At 43.7% G+C, this 21,354-nt stretch overlaps 1 protein-coding gene across 2 annotated transcripts in view; it reads right to left on the bottom strand.

The window, feature by feature from the left end:
- Positions 1 to 1,138: 1,138 nt before the first annotated feature.
- The window catches only part of LOC144819234 (putative N-acetyltransferase camello), a 62,936-nt gene continuing 42,720 nt past the window's right edge, over positions 1,139 to 21,354 (bottom strand). The window contains exons 1-2 of one of the 2 annotated variants that reach the window (XM_078677205.1): positions 18,474 to 18,619; positions 1,139 to 2,756 (exon numbers count right to left, since the gene is read on the bottom strand). In XM_078677205.1, the coding sequence (XP_078533331.1) occupies positions 1,974 to 2,633 (660 nt within the window). In that variant the 5' untranslated portion in view covers positions 2,634 to 2,756; positions 18,474 to 18,619 and the 3' untranslated portion in view covers positions 1,139 to 1,973. Of the gene's footprint in view, positions 2,757 to 18,473; positions 18,620 to 21,354 lie in introns of those variants that run through there. The other variant, XM_078677206.1, reaches the window with a different exon arrangement.

The following is a 21,354-nucleotide window of genomic DNA, read 5'->3' as shown; positions in this document are numbered from 1 at the left end:
TCTACCAAGATCGTAATCAGGCCCTATGTCTGCTTTTGAGGGGAATCATCCTTTACAATGCAACTTTTAGCACGCAGTGCCTTTACAACGCAGGTTAATCAACGCAAGTCATTACAACGAATTGCGCTGGGGGCGCTCTTGGATAGGTAATAGTTTAATTTACTATCCAACACCTTCCATACTATCCACGGGGACTGGAGTTGGAATAGTAAATTAAACTATTCACTATCCAGCACACCCCAACGCAATTCGTTGTAACAACTTGCGTTGAAAAACCTGCGTTGTAAAGGCATGCGTAGTAAAAGCATGCATTGTAACAATGTACATCCGCTTTTGAGTTACCACTTTATGGTTTATGAAACAGTGGTTGTTTCTTCGTCTCTAAAAATACTTTTACACTTGCCGACTTACATAGTCCAATAGAAAATGATAAGACCAGAGACAATGAAAATATTTGTTTGGGCAGATGCCATGTGATTTGTGAGCGTGCCTGTTTAAAATATTTAATCATGAAGAACTATGCCTTAGGAAATACAAAAATGTAACAACATTGAAATTCTATGGGCAGATTTAAAGTTAGATGGTGATAAGACAACGTACAATGGGGCAGATTTATGAGGCCCTTGCGCCACGTTTACGCCGCTGTTGCGTCACGCAAGGTGGCGTAAACGTGGCGCATCCCTACGAACGATTTACAACGTGACGCATCTAGGCAGATGCGTCACGTTGTAAAGCCCTGCGCCGCTTGTGGGCGTTCCGGCGCAGGGGGGGGCGTTCCGGGGCAGGTGCGCCTCGCAAAAGTGGCTGAGTGAAATCTATGAGATTTCACTCAGTCACTTTCAGGCCAATGCTGCGTCAAAAGCCTGCGCCTGCTTCAAGCAGGCGTAAGGCTTGACGCAGCATTGTTACGATGGGCACCCCCGAGCCTTGCTGGAGCTGCGTCGCGCTTGCGACGCAACTCCAGCATTGCGCCACCTTTACGGCACAGATGCGTCACGCATCTGTGCCGTTTTTGCCCCATGGTGCGCCGCATCATAAATGCGGCGCACCATGGGTGGCGGAGCAGTGGCGCACTGTGGCGCATGTTAACTGGCGCATCCCTGGGGATGCGCCAGTTAACATAAATCTGCCCCAATGTGTGGAGGAAGTGGTAAACCCAGTGGAAAATCCACTGGCAAAATATTCTCCACCAGTGGGATGAAGTTCTGCAGGTAGGTGCGCCATTAGATTCAACAGTTCTGCCCCCTTGAGTCAGGACGTATTGTTCAAGTATTGAGGAAGTACTCACATTAGCACTGAAGCAACATTGCTTAGCCAGACACCAAGGCCCTGATTCATTATGATGTCATTCAATGCAACGCAGCGAGGCAATGTGCTGCGCTGCGTTGCGTGACAGGGAGAGGGCAGAATGGGCCATATCTATCAAGATATGGTGCATTCCTGCCCTCTCATTGCGCTGGTGCACTCAGTGCAGCCTAGCCCCAATGCAGGCACCCTTGTGCCATGGTCCAAAGGTGCCCAATTACAGACAGGATTGTTTTTGTGCAGAAAGGGTCACCTTCCTGTACTAAAATATTCCTTTGAGGCAAATGAAGCACACTTAGAAAGAGGAAACTAGGATAAATAAAGATATTTCTCATAGGTACGCATCTATTGGGACAGCGTACAATTCTGATGGATTCCCAGGTCTACCTGTTTGGGTAAAACTTGGAATGGGTCAGAATAGATGGGTGAATGTGTGGGAACACCCACGCTCCACCCTTGTAAGGGCCTCTTAGCGCACTGTAACCAAAGGCAGTGATTTATGCTAACTTGAATTACACCTTTTTACCAAGCAATGCAGGGCCTCACAGGTTGCCTATGTGTGGCATGGAAAATCACATTCTAGGTTTTGCACAGCCCTGCGTTGCCTTGAGTGGTGCAAGGGCAACACGAAATCTTGGTAAATCTGGGCCCTAGGTTCTTTGCGGTTTTCATCCTCGCCGCAGAATCTCATATCTAAATCTTGTCATGGTAAACCTCATTACCTTGAATAAGAAATAAGGTGGAACATAACTATAGTGCCTTTTAAATCCCATTTTCTGGTATAGAATCTTTGCTGGGACTTGCACTGTGCTGGTGTCCAAGACCACTGCCTCGTAGCCTTCTTCTCTGGCAAAGTTCATTACAGTCTGGCACAAGGCTTTGCCAATTCCTCGTCCCCGAAACTTCTCTCCCACGTTCATGCGGAACAGCCCCACTTCCTTCTCTCCAGCCGAATCTGCTGCCACAAAGCCTGCAACTTCCCCATCACACTCAGCCACCCAGAAGCAAGCCCCCTTCTTCTGCATGTAGGAACTTTGGATGTCTTTCATGTCTCCATCGAGGTAGTTATAGAGGTACCACTTGAAGACGTATCTTGATCCGTACCAGACAAAAGTGAAACACATTGCAAGTGCTGTGACAGAAAGGAGGATGGACTTAAAGACCAAGAAAAGAGTGAGGGGGGCCACCAGGAAGAGGACCTTAACCCAGAGAAGTGTCAACGAATACTTCAGTTGAAGAGGAATGAGCCCGTTTATGTTATGTGTAAGCAGTTCCCGCACAGCCGTGTAATCCTCGTCCTTATATCTTCTCACGAGGCATGGGGCCATGATGTCTCTCTATGACGTACTTCCGTCCTGAGGAAGAAATGGCTCTTTGCAGAGGTAAAGTCCTTCCTGGTTCGAAGAGAATGACGTGTTTGGTGGATTACGATGATATTCGCAGAAGCCCGCCTGTGCGTGTAAGGACAGAAAAGAGACCATGTTAATTACAGATACTGTGATCACTGAGCCGTAATTCTGCTATTTGTGCAATAAAACATTTTCCATGGACACATTTTTTGGGGGAAATACCCCAACAAGTAAATTGACCCTGCATGGTAAATAACACTTCTGCAAAAAACATGTAAGAGTTATCAACATTCCATCTACAAACAACAGACAATCATGCAAAATTAAAAAGAAAAAGTAACAAAATGGTGAGAGAAACAAAGTACTATCAAATTAAAACTGTGTTTGCTCTAAAACAACTCCATCTGTCTTGATGGCCTAAAAAGCTAATTTTAATCATGTTAGACCTGACAGCCTTAGGGTAATATTTTCCCAACCTTTTGCCTGTATCGCTTCATTTCTATTGACCTCGTTTTTGCTGGCTTTAGGACACTGAGCACTTTACAACCACTAACCAGTGCTGAAGTGCTTGGGCTCTCTCCACTAAACATGGTAATATTGGTACATCTCCAATTGGCATATTTAATTTACTCATAAGTCCCTAAGTAAAGTACACAACATAGGCAAAGGGGTGGCAAATGAAATGCTTCTAGTGGGCCTGCCACCGACATATGTAGCCCCTTAACAATGTCTCAGGCCTGCCACTGCAGAACCTGTGTGTGCAGTTTCGCACTGCAATTTGGATCTGCCAAGTAAACCCTCTTGCTTGGCCTGAACCTTTCCTTTTTTTACAGATAAGTCACCCCTAAGTTAAACCCTGTATAACCCACAGGGAAGGGTTGTAGGAAGCTAGCTCTGCTTATACTATACTAACGTATAGTGTGCACAGAGTCCAGTAAACCCCCATAAGGTAGTCAGAGGTAAAAGTATATAACACCTTACTCTCTGTGGTAGTGAGGGTGAGCAGTACGGCTTTATCAAAGCTTTAGGGCTAAGCACTTATTGTACACACTCTGGCAAGAAATTATGTCACATGCTGAACTCAGACCAATTTGTTTGTATAAAAATATTATTTAGCTGTATTTCATTTTCTGGAACCCAGCCAGGCCTGGTACAGATAAGTATAGGAATATTTTGCAAAAATAGTGCAGTCGAATACAGTTTGTATGCAGTGAGATTGTATATGTACAACGTCTACCCCTTCCCCAGCACCCAGACTTGGTGGCATGCTTGGACAAACTCCCCCATCTGGAATCTCTCAATACCGCCGCTGAACCATCTGGCACTCAACAAGACCCTTCCTCCCTGCCAGTTCTCCCTAGACAACTTCTACCCCTTCCCCAGCACCCAGACTTGGTGGCTCGCCTGGATGATTTATCCCTCCAGCTGCACCTTCTCACCCTCAAACTTCATGATCTGAAATCCTTCTCATTGGAACACCTACCCCGGATAAGCTCCCTCCTCTCTGGCACGAATCGTCCCAGAGCACCTGCTAGCGATAGCGTTAGAGCTCGCCTTAACCAAATCTCTCCCCTCTATTTCCCTAAAACCATACCCCTACCTAACACACCCTCCCGACCCAGAAGATCTTTGGCCTCTCTCGTGCCCAACGATATCGATGACTTACTCAACTCTTACTCGCTTATCCTAGACACCAACAAGATCACTACGGGGCAAATCCAGGCCATTCACGCAAACCCAAACAGAGAACCCCCCCCACAACCTTAGAGTCATAAACAACGTTAACCTCATGAGAGTGAACATCATGCAGACTCCTCCCCCCTTTCTCCGGTACAACTTAATGCGTACTACTCAACTGCAGGTTGCCAGCAAACACGCCTCTGATATCTTCGACCTCATCCATCACAATGAGATAGACATCATCATCCTCACTGAAACTTGGCTCAATCCCTCTTCCACTCCAATACTAGACCTCCTAGTGCCCCCTACTCATGACATAATTCATCTAGACAGAGCTTTGAAGCTGGGAGGCAGCTTAGCCTGTATACATCAGAGCACTCTCGCGGGCTCCCTCTCGGAGTCTTCTACGCCATCATCTTGCGAATACCTTTGTATCCACATCTCCAGTAACAATCATCCAGTGTGCAAATTACACTCATTCTATCACCCCCTGGAGATGACCTCCTCTTTCTTGAACAATTAATGGAAATCATCTCTGCCAATGTCGATTCCGTTCTGTCCCACATCTACCTCGGTGACTTCAACCTCTACTGGTCTAACCCTAATGACCAAGCTGTAACTTGCCTCAAATCTTTCTTAAGTGATCACAAGCTGATTCAACATTGTGACCGGCCAACCCATAATAAAGGTGAATCTCTGGACCTCATCATCACCAAAGGACACATCATCACAATGGATACCATCACCCTGTGTGATTGGTCCGACTACCACAGCATCTTCTTCCATTTTAACATGGTGGTGTCTCTAAGGAAGGGTCAACCAACGAAATCGAAGATCTGGAAAAGGGACCTCAGAGAGATTGGTGTGAGATCACTATCACTGCAGATATAGGCATGAGATCATTATCACTGCAGATATAGGTGTGATATCTTTATAACTGTCGATATTGGTGTGAGATCACTATCACTGCAGATATTAGTATAAGATCACTATCACAGCAGATATAGGTGTGAGATCACTATGACTGCGGATATAGGTGTGAGATCGCCATTACTTCAGATATAGGTGTGAGATCACCATTACTTCAGATATAGTTGTGAGATCACTATCACTGCAGATATAGGTGTGAGATCACTATCACTGCATATATTACTTCAGATATAGGTGTGAGATCACTATCACTGCAGACATAGGTGAGATCGCCATCACTGCAGATATCGGTGTGAGATAACTATCACTGCAGATGTAGGTATGAGATTACTATTACTGCAGATATAGATGTGAGATCACCATCATTGCAGATATAGGTGTGAGATCACCATCACTGCAGATATAGATGTGAGATCATCATTACTTCACATATAGGTGTGAGATCACTATCACTGCAGATATAGGTGTGAGGTCACCATTACTTCAGATATAGGCGTGAGATCACTTTGAGTTCAGATATAGATGAGATCACCTTCACTGCAGATATTACTTCAGATATAGGTGTGAGATCACTATCACTGCAGATATAGGTGAGATCACCATCACTGCAGATATAGGTGTGAGATCACTATGACTGCAGATATAGGCGTGAGATCACTAATACTGCAGAGATAGGTGTGAGATCACTATCACTGCAGATATAGGTATGAGATCATGATCATTGCAGATATAGTTGCGAGATCTCTTTCACTGTAGATATTGGTGTGAGATCACTATCACTGAAGATATAGGTGTGAGATCACTATCACTACAGATATCGGTGTGAGATATCTATCATTGCAGATATTGGTGTGAGATTACCATCACTGCAGATATTGGTGTGAGATCACTATCACTGCAGATATAGGTGTGAGATCTCTATCACTGCAGCTTTACTTCAGATATAGGTGTGAGATGACTATCACTGTCACTGCAGATATAGGTGAGGTCACCATCACTGCAGATATAGGTGTGAGATCACTATCACTGCAGATATAGGTGTGAGATCACCATTACTACGGACATAGGTGTGAGATCACTATCACTGCAGATATAGGTGTGAGATCACCATCACTACAGATATTGGTGTGAGGTCACTATCACAGCAGATATAGGTGTTAGATCGCTATCACTGTAGATATTGGTGTGATATCACGATCACTGAAGATATAGGTGCGATGACCATCACTGCAGTTATAGGTGTGAGATCACTATCACTGCAGATATAGGTGTGAGATCACTATCACTACAGATATGGGTGTGAGATCAGCATCACTGCAGATAATGGTGTGAGATAACTATCACTGCATATATAGGCGTGAGACCACTATCACTGCAGATATAGGTGTGACATATCTATCACTGTAGATATTGGTGTGAGATCACCATCAGTGCAGATATTCATGTGTAATCACTTTCACTGCACATATAGGTGTGAGATCACCATCAGTGCAGATATTGGTGTGAGATCACTATCACTGCAGATATAGGTGTGAGATCACTATCACTGTATATATTACTTCAGATATAGGTGTGAGATCACTATCACTGCAGACATAGGTGAGATCGCCATCACTGCAGATATCGGTGTGAGATAACTATCACTGCAGATATAGATGTGAGATCACCATCATTGCAGATATAGGTGTGAGATCACCATCACTGCAGATATAGATGTGAGATCACCATTACTTCACATATAGGTGTGAGATCACTATCACTACAGATATAGGTGTGAGATCACCATTACTTCAGATATAGGCGTGAGATCACTTTCAGTTCAGATATAGATGAGATCACCTTCACTGCAGATATTACTTCAGATATACGTGTGAGATCACTATCACTGCAGATATAGGTGAGATCACCATCACTGCAGATATAGGTGTGAGATCACTATGACTGCAGATATAGGTGTGAGATCACTAATACTGCAGAGATAGGTGTGAGATCACTATCACTGGAGATATAGGTATGAGATCACCATCAACTCAGATATTGGTGTGAGATCACTATCACTACAGATATAGGTGTGAGATCATGATCATTGCAGATGTAGTTGAGAGATCTCTTTCACTGTAGATATTGGTGTGAGATCACTATCACTGAAGATATAGGTGTGAGATCACTATCACTGCAGATATCGGTGTGAGATCTCTATCATTGCAGATATTGGTGTGAGATTACCATCACTGCAGATATTGGTGTGAGATCACTACCACTGCAGATATAGGTGTGAGATCTCTATCACTGCAGCTTTACTTCAGATATAGGTGTGAGATGACTATCACTGTCACTGCAGATATAGGTGAGGTCACCATCACTGCAGATATAGGTGTGAGATCACTATCACTGCAGATATAGTTGTGAGATCACCATTACTACGGACATAGGTGTGAGATCACTATCACTGCAGATATAGCTGTGAGATCACCATCACTACAGATATTGGTGTGAGATCACTACCACAGCAGATATAGGTGTGAGATCACTATCACTGCAGATATAGGTGCGATGACCATCACTGCAGTTATAGGTGTGAGATCACTATCACTGCAGATATAGGTGTGAGAACACTATCACTACAGATATAGGTGTGAGATCAGCATCACTGCAGATAATGGTGTGAGATAACTATCACTGCAGATATAGGCGTGAGACCACTATCACTGAAGATATAGGTGTGACATATCTATCACTGTAGATATTGGTGTGAGATCACCATCAGTGCAGATATTCATGTGTAATCACTTTCACTGCACATATAGGTGTGAGATCACCATCAGTGCAGATATTGATGTGAGATCACTTTCACTGCAGATATTGGTGTGAGATCACTATCACTGCAGATATTACTTCAGATATAGGTGTGAGATCACTATTACTGGAGATATAGGTGAGATCACCATCACTGCATAGGTAAAGATATAGGTGTGGTATCTCTATCACTGTAGATACAGGTGTGATATTTCTATCACTGTAGATATTGTTGTGAGATCACAATTACTTCAGATATAGGTGTGAGATGACAATCACTGGAGATATAGGTGTGAGGTCACAATCACTGCAGATATAGATGTGAGATCACTATTACTGCAGATATAGGTGTGAGATTACCGCCACAGCAGATATAGGCATGAGATCAACAGCACTGCAGATACTGGTGTGAGATAACTATCACTGCAGATATAGGTGTGAGATCACTATCACTGCAGATATAGGTGCAATATATCTACCACTGTAGATATTGGTGTGAGAACACCATCACTGCAGACATTGGTGTGAGATGACTTTCACTGAAGATATAGGTGTGAGATAACTATCACTGCAGATATAGGTGTGAGATTGTCATTACTTAAGATACAGGAGTGAGACCACCCTCACTGCAGATATAGGTGTGAGATCACTATCACTGCAAATATAGGTGTGAGATCACCATCACTGAAGATATTGGTGTGAAATCACTATCACTGCAGATATAGGTGTGAGATCACAATTACTGCAGATATAGGTGTGAGATCACCATCATTGCAAATATAGGTGTGAAATCACCATCACTACAGATATAGGTGTGGGATCACCATTACTTTACATATAGGTGTGAGATCACTATCACTGCAGATATCGGTGTGAGATCACCATTACTTCAGATATAGGTGTGAGATCACTATGACTGCACATATAGGTATGAGATCACTATTACTGCAGATATAGGTGTGAGATCACTATCACTGCAGATATAGGTGTGAGATCACCATCACCTCAGATATTGGTGTGAGATCACTGTCACTGCAGATACAGGTGTGAGATCACTATCACTGCAGATATCGGTGTGAGATCACTATCACTGCAGATATCGGTGTGAGATCACCATTACTTCAGATATAGGTGTGAGATCACTATGACTGCACATATAGGTATGAGATCACTATTACTGCAGATATAGGTGTGAGATCACTATCACTGCAGATATAGGTGTGAGATCACCATCACCTCAGATATTGGTGTGAGATCACTGTCACTGCAGATACAGGTGTGAGATCACTATCACTGCAGATATCGGTGTGAGATCTCTATCACTGCAGATATTGGTGTGAGATTACCACCACTGCAGATATTGGTTTGAGATCACTATCACTGCAGATATAGGTGTGAGATCTCTATCACTGCAGATTTACTTCTGATATAGGTGTGAGATGAATATCACTGCAGATATAGATGTGAGATGACTATCACTCCAGATATAGGTGTGAGATCACTTTTACTGCTGACATGGTTGTGAAATCACTATCACTGCAGATATAGGTGTTAGATCACCATTGCTACAGATATTGGTGTGCGATCACTATCACTGCAGATATAGGTGTGAGAACACTATCACTTCAGATATAGGTGTTAGATCTCTATCACTGTAGATATTGGTGTGATATCACTATCACTGTAGATATAGATGTGATTACCATCACAGCAAATATAGGTGTGAGATCACTATCACCTCAGATATTGGTGTGAGATCACTATTACTGCAGATATAGGTGTGAGATCACTATCACTGCAGATATAGGTGTGAGATCAGAATCATTGCAGATATTGGTGTGAGATAACTATCACTGCAGATATCGTTGTGATATATCTATCACTGTAGATATTGGTGTGAGATCCCCATCAGTGTAGATATTGGTATGAGATCACTTTCTCTGCAGATATAGCTGTGAGATCCCTAACGCTGCAGATATAGGTGTGAGATTGTCATTACTGCAGATATAGGTGTGAGATCTCTATCACTGCAAATATAGGAGTGAGAGCACCATCACTGCAGATATAGGTGTGAGATCACCACTACTTCAGATGTAGGTGTGAGATCACTATCAATGCAGATATTGGTGTGAGATCACTTTCAGTTTAGATATAGGTGAGATCACCATCACTGCAGATATTACTTTAGATATAGGTGTGGGATCACCTTCTCTTCAGATGTAGGTGAGATCCCATCACTGCAGATATAGGTGTGAGATCACTATGACTGCAGATATAGGTGTGAGATCACTATCACTGCAGAAACAGGTGTGAGATTGTCATTAGTTCAGATATAGGTGTGAGATCACCATCCCTGCAGATATAGGTGTGAGATCACTATCACTGCAGATATAAGTGTGAGATCACCATCACTGCAGCTATTGGTGTGAAATCACTATCACTATATATATAGTTGTGAGATCAATAATACTGCAGATATAGGTGTGAGATCACAATTAATGCAGATATAGGTGTGAGAGCACCATCACTGCAGATATAGGTGTGAGATCACCATTACTTCAGATGTAGGTCTGAGATCACTATCACTGCAGATGATGGTGTGAGATCACCATTACTTCAGATATAGGTGTGAGATTACTTTCAGTTTAGAAATAGGTGAGATCACCATCACTTCAGATATTACATCAGATATAGGTGTGAGATCACAATCACTTCAGATATAGGTGAGATCACCATCACTGCAGATATCGGTGTGAGATCACTATGACTGCAGATATAGGTGTGAGATCACTATCACTGCAGATATAGGAATGAAGTCACTATTACACAGATATAGGTGTGAGATCACTATCACTGCAGGCATAGGTGTGAGATCACCATCACTGCAGATATTGTTGTGAGATCGCTATCACTGCAGATATAGATGTGAGATCACTATCACTGCAGATATAGGTGTGATATCTCTATCACTGTATATATAGGTGTGATATTTCTATCACTGTAGATATTGGTGTGAGATCACTATCACTTCAGATATAGGTGTGAGATCACTATCACTGCAGATATAGGTGTGAGATCACTATCACTGCAGATATAGGTGAGATCACCATCAGTGCAGTCATAGGAGTGAGATTACTATAATTGCAGATATAGGTGTGAGATCACTATCACTGCAGATATAGGTGCGAGATCACCATCACCTCAGATATTGGTGTGAGATCACTAACACTTTAGATATAGGTGTGAAATCACTATTACGGTATGTATAGGTGTGAGCCCACTATCACTGCAGATGTAGGTGTGAGATCACCATCACTGCAGATTTAGGTGTGCGATCCTTATCACTGCAGATATAGGTGTGAGATCAATATCACTGCAGATATAGGTGTGAGATATATTTTGGATGTTGGTTGCTTGTTTTTCTCTCGAACTTTCCTCTTCCACTCTTCTTCCCTCTCTCTTTCATGTCATACTACTGACTCATATATATATTGGCCCTATAGGCTCTATGAAATGTTTAAATGTAATCATTGATTTTAGGTTTGGAAAATCAATTCACACTTGATTACACTATAAGAAGTCTGTCTTTAACAGTCCTTTGCTTAAGTGCATAACACATGTGTTTTGAATGTTTGTCTTGGACTATAAAAAGAGTCCTTACTTGTTTTTAATAATCGTTTTATATGTTTGTATAAAATGAATATATGTGTTTTGTAATTATATCTAGTTATGTGTATTGATATGCTTATTTATGTGTTTGGCATCTACAGCCCTGAAGAAGTCCGCTTCAAGGACGAAACGCGTCGTCTGTGCCACTTTCAACAAGTGATGCTTATGACCTTGTTTTTATAAACCCTTTTTGATATTTGAATAAAGGAAACTTTGGAAGAACACTGCTGTTTGGGAATAGATTGTATATTAGTTTTTCCCTGTATATTGAGAAGTGGTGCTCCAGTGCTTCTGTTTAACACCTTGGCTGCTAGGGAGATTTTCCTGCTGTGCTGAAGACCATTATTTACCATTGTTCATGACGAGCTGAGCTCGTCATGAGCACACGATCAGTGTACTCCATGACGAGCTGAGCTCCTCATGAGCATCGAAGGGGTTAAAATAAGTGTGAGATCACTATTACTGCAGATATAGGTGTGAGATCACTGTCACTGCAGATATAGGTGTGAGATCGCTATCACTGTAGATATAGGTGTGAGATGACTATCACTGCAGATATAGATGTGAGATCACATCACTGCAGATATAGGTGTGAGAACACTATCCTTGCAGATATATAGAATACGTATGTGTTCGGGATACAAGAGTTTAACTTATTGGCATTGTAAATGACAATGCCTTTTATTTATGTTTTAAAAACAAAAACAAAAATAAAAGGCATAGTCATTTACAATGTCAATAGCTCAAACTGTTGTAAATCGAAGACCTGTTGAATTGCAAATGCTTGTTCTAGGTGCTACCAGTATCCTGCAATTCATTGAGAACCTAGATATCAGGTTACAAAGTTGTATTCATTATTGTGCACCTTTTTCACTATCACGCAGAAGCATTATCAACTACAAATGTCCTGAGGAAGCCCACGATTCCATCCGAATCACAATAGCCGAAACATGTAGACCATGCTTTTGGACATATGCAGGTATTATTTCAGACCTGCATTAGCACGGTTTTTACTTTGGACATCAGTAGATATTGAATAAGTCATTTTTTCTACTGATATTTCATTTTAACCTTCATATCACTGCTCAATCATTTTGCACTGCCCTCATCACTTTACAAATTGTATTCTTTACATCTGATGGATCTTAGGTAATCTAACCCTACCTTAAATACAACAAATCCCTTAGCTCCTCCCTCACAGAGAGGGGATTGTAGCCCTTGGTTGAACTAGGATTTGCAACCAAGAGGAGATCCCAGATGATGAAGCATGTCACTTTGGTGAGTGATGGGATTCCGTGCTTTTAAAAAGGACTTCTTCAGGTGTAATTAGAGGTTTTCATTTGTATGGCATGCTTGTAGTTCATGAGTAGATGAGATAGAACTATGGATATGTTGTTGCATTGTATGTTCATATTTGGGGAATATATCTTTATATTATATCTTTAAACTTTTTCCCTTAGACCCTCCTTCTATCCTCTGTTTATATTTTGTAACTTACAAGTTCACCACACCCTATCATACCCAAACCAATGGTCAGGTTGAGAGATTCAACAAGACCTTGAAGGGCATGATTATGGGCCTGCCTGTGCCCATGAGGTGTAAGTGGGATGCCATCTTACCATGTCATCTCTTTGCCTACACGGAGGTGCCATTGAAAAGAGTTGGGTTCAGCTTCTTTGAACTGCTCTATGGACACCCTGTTAAGGGACCTTTGAGCCTTGTCAAGGAGAGGTGGTTGGAAGCTCCCAGGAAGCCTCCCCAGAATGTGATCAGCTACATGCTGGCCCTCCTCAACCTGATGCACATCTTCTGGAAGAAGGCAAAAAGTAACCTAGAGGCAAGCTAAGAGGTGATGAAACTCTGGTACGACCAGTAGGTCACACTGGTGGAGTTTTTACATAGCCAAATGGTATGGGTAATCAACCAGGAGAGCCCGGATCCCTCCTGGACCGCTGGACTGGCCCATATGAGATAAAGATGCATTAGGGTGACCATCTACCTGGTGGACCTCCAGAACTCTAGTAAACCCCAAACAGTGCTCCATGTGAACAGATTTAAGCCTCACTTTAAGAGGAATGAAGTAAGCATGCTCCTAGTGATAGATGGGGAGTGGAAGAGGAGAGTGAACCTCTCCCTGATCTCCTCACTGCACAGGAACACGATGGGTGAATGAAGGGTGTTGACATCTCTACCACACTGACCCCAGAACAGCAAGGTGACTGCTACCATTTGCTGGGACAGTTTGTTTCACTGTTTTCCTTCACCGCTAGACTAACACATCTATGTGTCTATGATGTTGACACAGAAGACAGTCCCCGTAAAGAACAAAATGTACAGGTTGTCAAACAAGGTGAGAGCCTGAATCAAAGAGGAAGTCCCCAAGATGCTAGCTTTAGGGGTGATTGAACCCTCTAACAGTCCTTGGTCCAGCCCCGTGGTGCTGGTACCAAAGGCTGCTCCAAGGGGCGCCAAACCAGAACTATGATTCTGCGTTGACTACAGAAAACTCAATTCTGTCACCAGGACTGAAACATACCTCATTCCCAGAGCTGAGGATGTCATTGACCGGCTGAATGCTGCCAAATTCCTCAGTACTTTTGATTTGACATCCGGGTACTGGCAGATCACCTTGATTGGAGGTGTCAAAAAGAGGTCAGCTTTCTCAACCCTGAGCGTCCGTCTCAATTCCAGGTGATGCCCTCTGCAATGAAGAATGCCCCTGCTACTTCCAACGGTTGGTTAACAGGGACCTGGCTGATATGGAATATTTCTATGCCACCTACTTAGATGACAATTGGGTCTATAGTTCCAGCTGGGAGGGCTCACTGTAGCACCTCCATGAGGTGCTTCAGGCCCTGCAACAGGCAGGCCTGACCATCAGGGCCAGTAATTCCGAGATTGGACAGAGTTCAAAGGTGCACACCTGGCAGATAGAGGCAAGGTGCAGCCCGCCAGGACAAGATTGGAAACATCAAGCCTGGGATCTACCTAAAACCCAAACAGAAGTTAGGTGAGAGCCTTCCTAGGCCTCACTGGCAACTGCCCTATATTTGTTAAGTGATATAGCACCATACTTGTCCCCTAAACTGAGCTGACAACAAAAAAAGCAGCCCACATTGGTGATCTCAAAAGAGGCTTCTCAGAAAGCCTTTGTGGCTTGTGCTCTGTGCTCAGGGCCCCTGATTCCAAGGAATTCATCATGTAGACAGATGCTTAAGGGGCATGTTAGAACAGGTGATTGAGAAGGGCCTAGACCACCGAGTAGCCTCATCAGCAAGTGGTTACTTATACAGGAACAGAGGTGGAGTGTAATTTAATGAGACACTTTTTCTGTTTGGGACTCACTTCCTGGTTCAGTGAGATCACAGACCCTCAAATGGCTCATGCAGATGAGGAGTGAAAATCCCTAACTCTTGAAGTGGTCCATCTCCCTACAGGGAATTGACTTTACAGTGGAGCATCACCCAGGGACTGACCACACCAACGCTGATTGTCTCTCCACATTCTTCCAGCTTAGTGAAGAAGTGTTGGATAGTTCTCCCCACTTTTAGCTGGGAGGGACATGCTTTGTCACTTCTCCTGCCCCTCCACCTCTCCTGCCCTGTCACCTCTCCTGCCCCATTACTTCTCCTGCCCCGTCACTTCTCCTGCCCGTCACTTCTCCTGCCCGGTCACCACTCCTGCCCACCACTTCTCCTGCCTGGTCACCACTCCTGTGGGCGCATTGTCATTCGAAAGGGGATAATCAGCCTCAATCCAAATGACAATGGGCCTGCCCACAGTCTGTGAGATCTCAGGGAGGGGCTGCTGCAGCCTCTGGAGTTCAACAGAGAAGTGCGAGCTGGCCCCTGAGAACTTTTAATCTCTTGGGGCTTCTTTCAGAGAATGCTGTAATTAATGTCCAAAATTACGAACAAAAGGCGTTCGTAAAAGGAATGATTACGGACAATGGACATCACACCAAAATGACGGACGGTCCGTGAAATTTATGGATGGTTGATCACCCTACTCCCTCATCTTTCTCTTTCTCCTACCTCTCACTCCCTCACCCATCTCTTTCTCCCACTTTTCACTCCCTCACCCATCTCTTTCTCCTGTCTCTCACTTCCTCACCCATCTCTGTCATCCACCTCTCACTCCCTCACCCTTCTCTTTCTCCTGCCGCTCACTCCTTTACCCATCTCTTTCTCCCATCCCTCACTCTCATTCCCTCTCCCATCTCTTTCTCCCACCTCTCACTCCCTCACCCATCTCTTTCTCCTATCTCTCACTCCCTCACCCATCTCTTTCACCCACCTCTCACTCCCTCACCCATCTCTTTCCCTTTCTCACCTCGCTCTTGAAATCATCTAGCTTGCACCAGTCCCTTTACCCATCTCTCTCTCATCTGCCTGTTACTTTGCTATCACATCTCTAGATTATTTTCACCCGCTCTCAGTGGTCTCTATAAATTATTGCTCACCTGTCCATTCCCTCTCTGCTCATTTCTTTCTATCCCTCTCCCTGACATGCACCACCTCTTCCTCTCTGAGCTCTTTCACACCAGTATTTCTCTATCATATTTCATACATCTGCCTCCTACTCTCCCTCTCTGTCTCTTTAGACTGCCTCCTATTCACCTGTCTCTCACTTGTCTCTCGGGTGCCTCTTTTTCACCAGGTCCACACTCTGCAGTGTTTTTCTGACCTCTTTCTTAGACCTTTTCTAATACCTGTCTTACCTGAATATATCTCTATTGAGCCTTCCTCATCTATATATCGCATTTCCGTCTTTCCCTCTGTCTGTCAGCTCTCTCTTATTTGCCACTCTGTCTTAAACTTCTCTCTCTTTCTCTCACACCTGTCCGTCTCATGGCTCTTTTTGCATCTATTGATACTTTCTCATTTGTCTGTCACGTCTCTGTTTTTCCCCGTCAGCTGTCTCTTTTTCACCAGTGAGTGAAACATTCTTTTTTTTGTATTGTTAGTTAAAACCATCACAATGTTCCAATACATAAGATCCAATTTCTCTGCATTTTAAAAATACCCCAATGTTAAAAAGGTAAGGTAAAAGGAGGAGTGAGTGTAAACAACTAGTACACCACATCTTTGTACAATACATTCAAATTTGATTCATTATTTCTACTTACAACTGTATAACTCTTAAAAGACTGACAGGGGCAGCTAAATGATGTTTGTGGTCATCATTGTTTCATTAAGTTCTCAAAACAGGTTAAAATTTGTATTAGTTGGCAGATTAATTGCGGATCCATGGAGTCCCGACTTTTTTGTATTGCGGATCTGCAGGTGTAGATACCTCTTTCATTAAACTGTCTCCTCAGCAAATAACTCTGGTGGTACCCTAACACTGGGCAAATACAGATTAGATGTATGAAGTCCTGTATTGGTGACCCACAAAGGCTGCCTGCTTTTGAGCCCTGGGACTTTCAGTTAGGAAGATCGGCATTGGAGGGCAGTTTACCCATGCGTAGTTCTAAGAATTTGGTTTTTAGGTGAGGGGAAAAAGTGAGGCCCTGATATATTGCTGGCTCGAGCTTAGTGTAGGAGTGTAATACCATTCATGCATGCTCACGTCGACTTAACGTTGCTTTGTCTTCCATTAGTGAGTGTGTTTTTGCCGCCTTTTTCACAATTAACTGGAAAGAAGTCAAAGGTAGTTTCCGATCCCAGAAGTCTGCCATCCTGGTTATTTGCGATGAGGCATTTAACCTCTTCCATGCTCATGATGAGCTGAGCTCGTCATGAGCCACGGCGCTCCGGTGCTCATGACGAGCTCAGCTCGTCATGAGCTGTGGAACGCTCGCATGCGGAGATAATTCCCCTGCTGTGCTGAGCGTTCCACGGTAGGTAATGCACCTGTGACGAGCTGAGCTCGTCATGAGCACAGGAGCGCCGTGCGCGCCCCCCTCCCCCCCAGCACAGCGGGAAATTAACCCCCGCAGCGAAGGGGTTGAGTACTTTGCGCAGTGTGATTCTGGATCGTTTTGCAAGGCTTCCCAGAGTGCTGAATTGATTTCTAGATCACGATTAAGCCAAATGTCACACATTTTGATTGCCTCATACCTTCTATACAGTGCTTGTTGCTGTAGTCCAAACTTTAGACGTACCTGAGCCAGTCTTAAACGTCTCTCTCTCTCACACCTGTCTGTCACTATCTCTCCAACTTACATCTCTTAATCTTTCCATTTCTCTCAGTTTAGGGTGGCCAGGCGTCCCGGATTTGCCTGGACGGTCCCGGGTTTTTCACCTGCTGTCCGGGCAGATTTCAGGAAATGTAGCTTCTGTCCCAGTTTTTAGAGAGGGGCAACTAAAACTGTGGGAGGTGATTTTTTATACTTTACAAAGCAGGGATAGTTAGCAGTTGTTTCAAGAAAGCAATTTAATTAACTGGCAAGCTACTGGGTTTAAAAATAGCAATGTATGTATGTCCTGACAGCATGTTCTGTAATTCTCTGCTGAGGAGCGCTGTCATTCTGTGCGCTTGCTTGAAGTAAAACTGTAGCCCTTCTTCTATTTTCGTGAAATGTCCCGGTTTTTGGCTTTAAAATTCTGGTCACCCTATCTCAGTGGTTTCTTTAATGTTTTTTCTCGCTGTGGCTCCCCCCACCTTCTCTCTCTCACGCACACATGCATGCACCTACACACGAACACACACATGCACGCACACACGCACGCACGCACGCACGCACGCACATACGCACACACGCACGAACGCACACGCACAAACACTGATTCTGCATCTCACCTATCTGTTGTGTCTTCTTCCTTTCTCCTGGTACCTCTGCTGCTCTCTCGTTCCTCTCAACACTTCTTTTCTCTTTACTCTCCCCTGATTTGTCCGAGACAGCAAGAGACACAGAGAAGCCTTTTACTGGACCTTCTAAATCGGCAAAAATAAATTATGTTGCAAGTGTTATCTTCAGTTTACCACTGTGCTAAATTCTTCCTGGTTTGTGGCTCCAAAAGGAGCCCAGCCCATGTCCCAAAGGTCACGAAGGGTAACATTTTGTTTCAGTGCAGTGTCGTTTCACTGCTGAATGTGCTTTTTTATGGCAGATAACATGTTAATGTTGTCTGCGAGTTAAACATAATTAAAAGAAAAAAGCTCAGTAAAGCCCAGTTCAGCATTCTTGATCCTACTTTTGGACAGGGGTTGCAAGGGTAGTGGCAGGGGTCACAAGGGTCAAGCTACGACCCCTGGTGAACTCTAAATGTCGTCCATGAGCCTCTAATACCTACATTTTCACCGTTCTCAGGGCAGGTGAAAAGAACCAGCTAGCCCTACTCCTAATCTTCAAGCCACACCAGGGGCCTTATTTATGAAGGCCTTGCGCCACCGATGCGTCACTTTTAAAATGGGAAAAAGTGACGCACCGGTGGCGCAAGGCCTTCATAAATAAGGCCCCAGATGTTTTCAGCTCACTGTGCCATCTCACCAGTGATAGAGCCACCATCCTGGCTGAGAGAAGTTGTGGGGCTCGCCGTGTAGCTTGCTTATGAACAGCTCATTAGATTTAGTGGGTAATATCTGATTGGTTTTCTGCCTACTGTTACCTCACTCTGTAAAACTTCCCTCTGGTCTCTGTCCTGTAGCTGCAGTCAAGGCCTGTCTGCCCCCCTTGCAGGTACAGCTACTGAGTGCTTTTGATGCATAGATCTATAGGCAGCCAGAAATTTGGGCTGCAGCGGGCCCCTCATGCCTTCTCTGGAGCCAATGCTCCTGCTGCACCAACTATACCTACATCCTTTGTTTGTTGTTTAGATTTAACACCTTTCTCTAAACGTGCTTCAAGTGTGGTACATTCAAGCACATGGCCTAAGCTTAGACCATTTGGGTTACTATACAGAAACTAGCACCTTTTGCCTATAGAACAACAGCAGGCAGAGAACACTCCTTCGGGATGGAGAAAGCACTGATATATGTTTTTGAAAACATGGCTCTCAGAAAGGCTTGTTTGATTTATGTCCATGGTGCTTCCTTTCTGATTGCTTAGCCAATGGTCACAAGGCAGGTGTCAATACAGCAGTACCCTGACTTTTTACAGGGGGAGAAACTTCTTCTTCTCCAAGCGACCAAGACCCAAGCTGAAAGCCTGCCGTGAACATTGTGGCAATTCCTGTTCAGACTCTTCTATTTCCATCATTTGGTCCTTTTCAGACTCTGGGGCAAATGTACAAGCCCCTATTAGTGACGTTCTAGTGGCGATATGTGCTTCGCCTTATTTACGAGGCAGCGTTAAGCCACTTAACGTGGCTTAATGCTGATTTGTAAATAAGGCCCCCTTTTACCCTGTACTTAACATGAAAGGGGAGGGCAATGAGTGTTGCGGTAGGCGTTCCACCACAACACCCAATGATTGTAATGCTGGCCCCTATTTACAAGGGCAGTGTAAATAGGAGGTAGCGCCAAAATTAAAACCAGGGAAAACCTGGTCTTAAATAGGCGAATCAAACAGAAATGCTGTATTTCTCCTCGTTTTTGCTATTTTCATGCGTGCTGCATTGTGCAGCACATATAGAAACAGCAACAGGCCATTTATTGTTTATGTACAGGAAGGTGTCCCTTCCTGCACCTAAACAATCTTTTTTTTAACTGACATTTTGTCACTTCTATGTGTGCTGCATTAAGCAGCACACATAGAAGTGACAAAATGCCATTCAAAGATTGTTTTTTGTGCAGGAAGGGGCACCTTCCTGTACATAAACACTCTTCCCCTCAATGCAGGTACCCTTGCACTATGGTGCAAGGGTGCCTGTGTTGGCGCCATGCTGCTAAATTTAGCACCAGCGCAGGGGGAAAAGCAGGGCTGCACTATATTGTTGTAAATATGGTGCAGCCCTCCGTTTCAGAAGTGGCGGAGTGCGGCGTTGAGTCAAGGAGGCTAACACCACGATCCACCACTTCGTTGTGAATATGCCCCTCTATTTCCATTGCTTTGCTTTTCAGACTCTTCTATTTATTTCATAGAAAGTATGACGTTTAACACATGCATTGAAATTCAGGAAATGTTAGCACCCTATCCATTTACTCTTCAGAATTGTTGATAAAATCTAAATATTTTATCAGTATGACAATCGAGTTGATGCATTTGGCACCATGATTGTTTTGTCTTATTGCTGGTTTAGTACCAGCTAGCAACATCATGGTTTTAAAAAAGTAAGATAATGTTGATAATCAGATCCAATAAAAACCCATGTATCGGTCTAGAAGTAGAGAGGGGCTTTGGAACAGGGCTATCAATGCAGAGGTTACAGCAGTTTGCACCACAGGTCTCTGTCAAAGGCAACAGCAGGATGAAGTGTCCTTTACCCTGTTGCTGTTTATGTTCTAGCCTCAAGCAATCTTCAATATGAAATAGCTAGCTTGCTATTTCATAACACAAAAACACAGGTATGCTGTGCAAACCATCTGTGAAACTTGAGAACAGGCTTGGTATATATTACTTTAGCTAAAATTTAGCATAGTGCTTAGAAATAGCTTGGGCTTGTTAGGACAATAAGGAATCACTAGTAATAGAAGAGTTTTTCTTGCTGTTTTCATTCTCCATGACATGTTTCACTGTGTGATTACCATTCATATTTTATGCAACTATGGGCCAGATGTAGGTGGCAAATACCGGTCGGAA

This window comes from Lissotriton helveticus, chromosome 2_1 (genome assembly GCF_964261635.1).
Source record: "Lissotriton helveticus chromosome 2_1, aLisHel1.1, whole genome shotgun sequence".
Classification (NCBI taxonomy): domain Eukaryota; kingdom Metazoa; phylum Chordata; class Amphibia; order Caudata; family Salamandridae; genus Lissotriton; species Lissotriton helveticus.
Note: the sequence above shows the minus strand (reverse complement) of the source record. Positions and strands in the feature narration are given on the sequence as shown.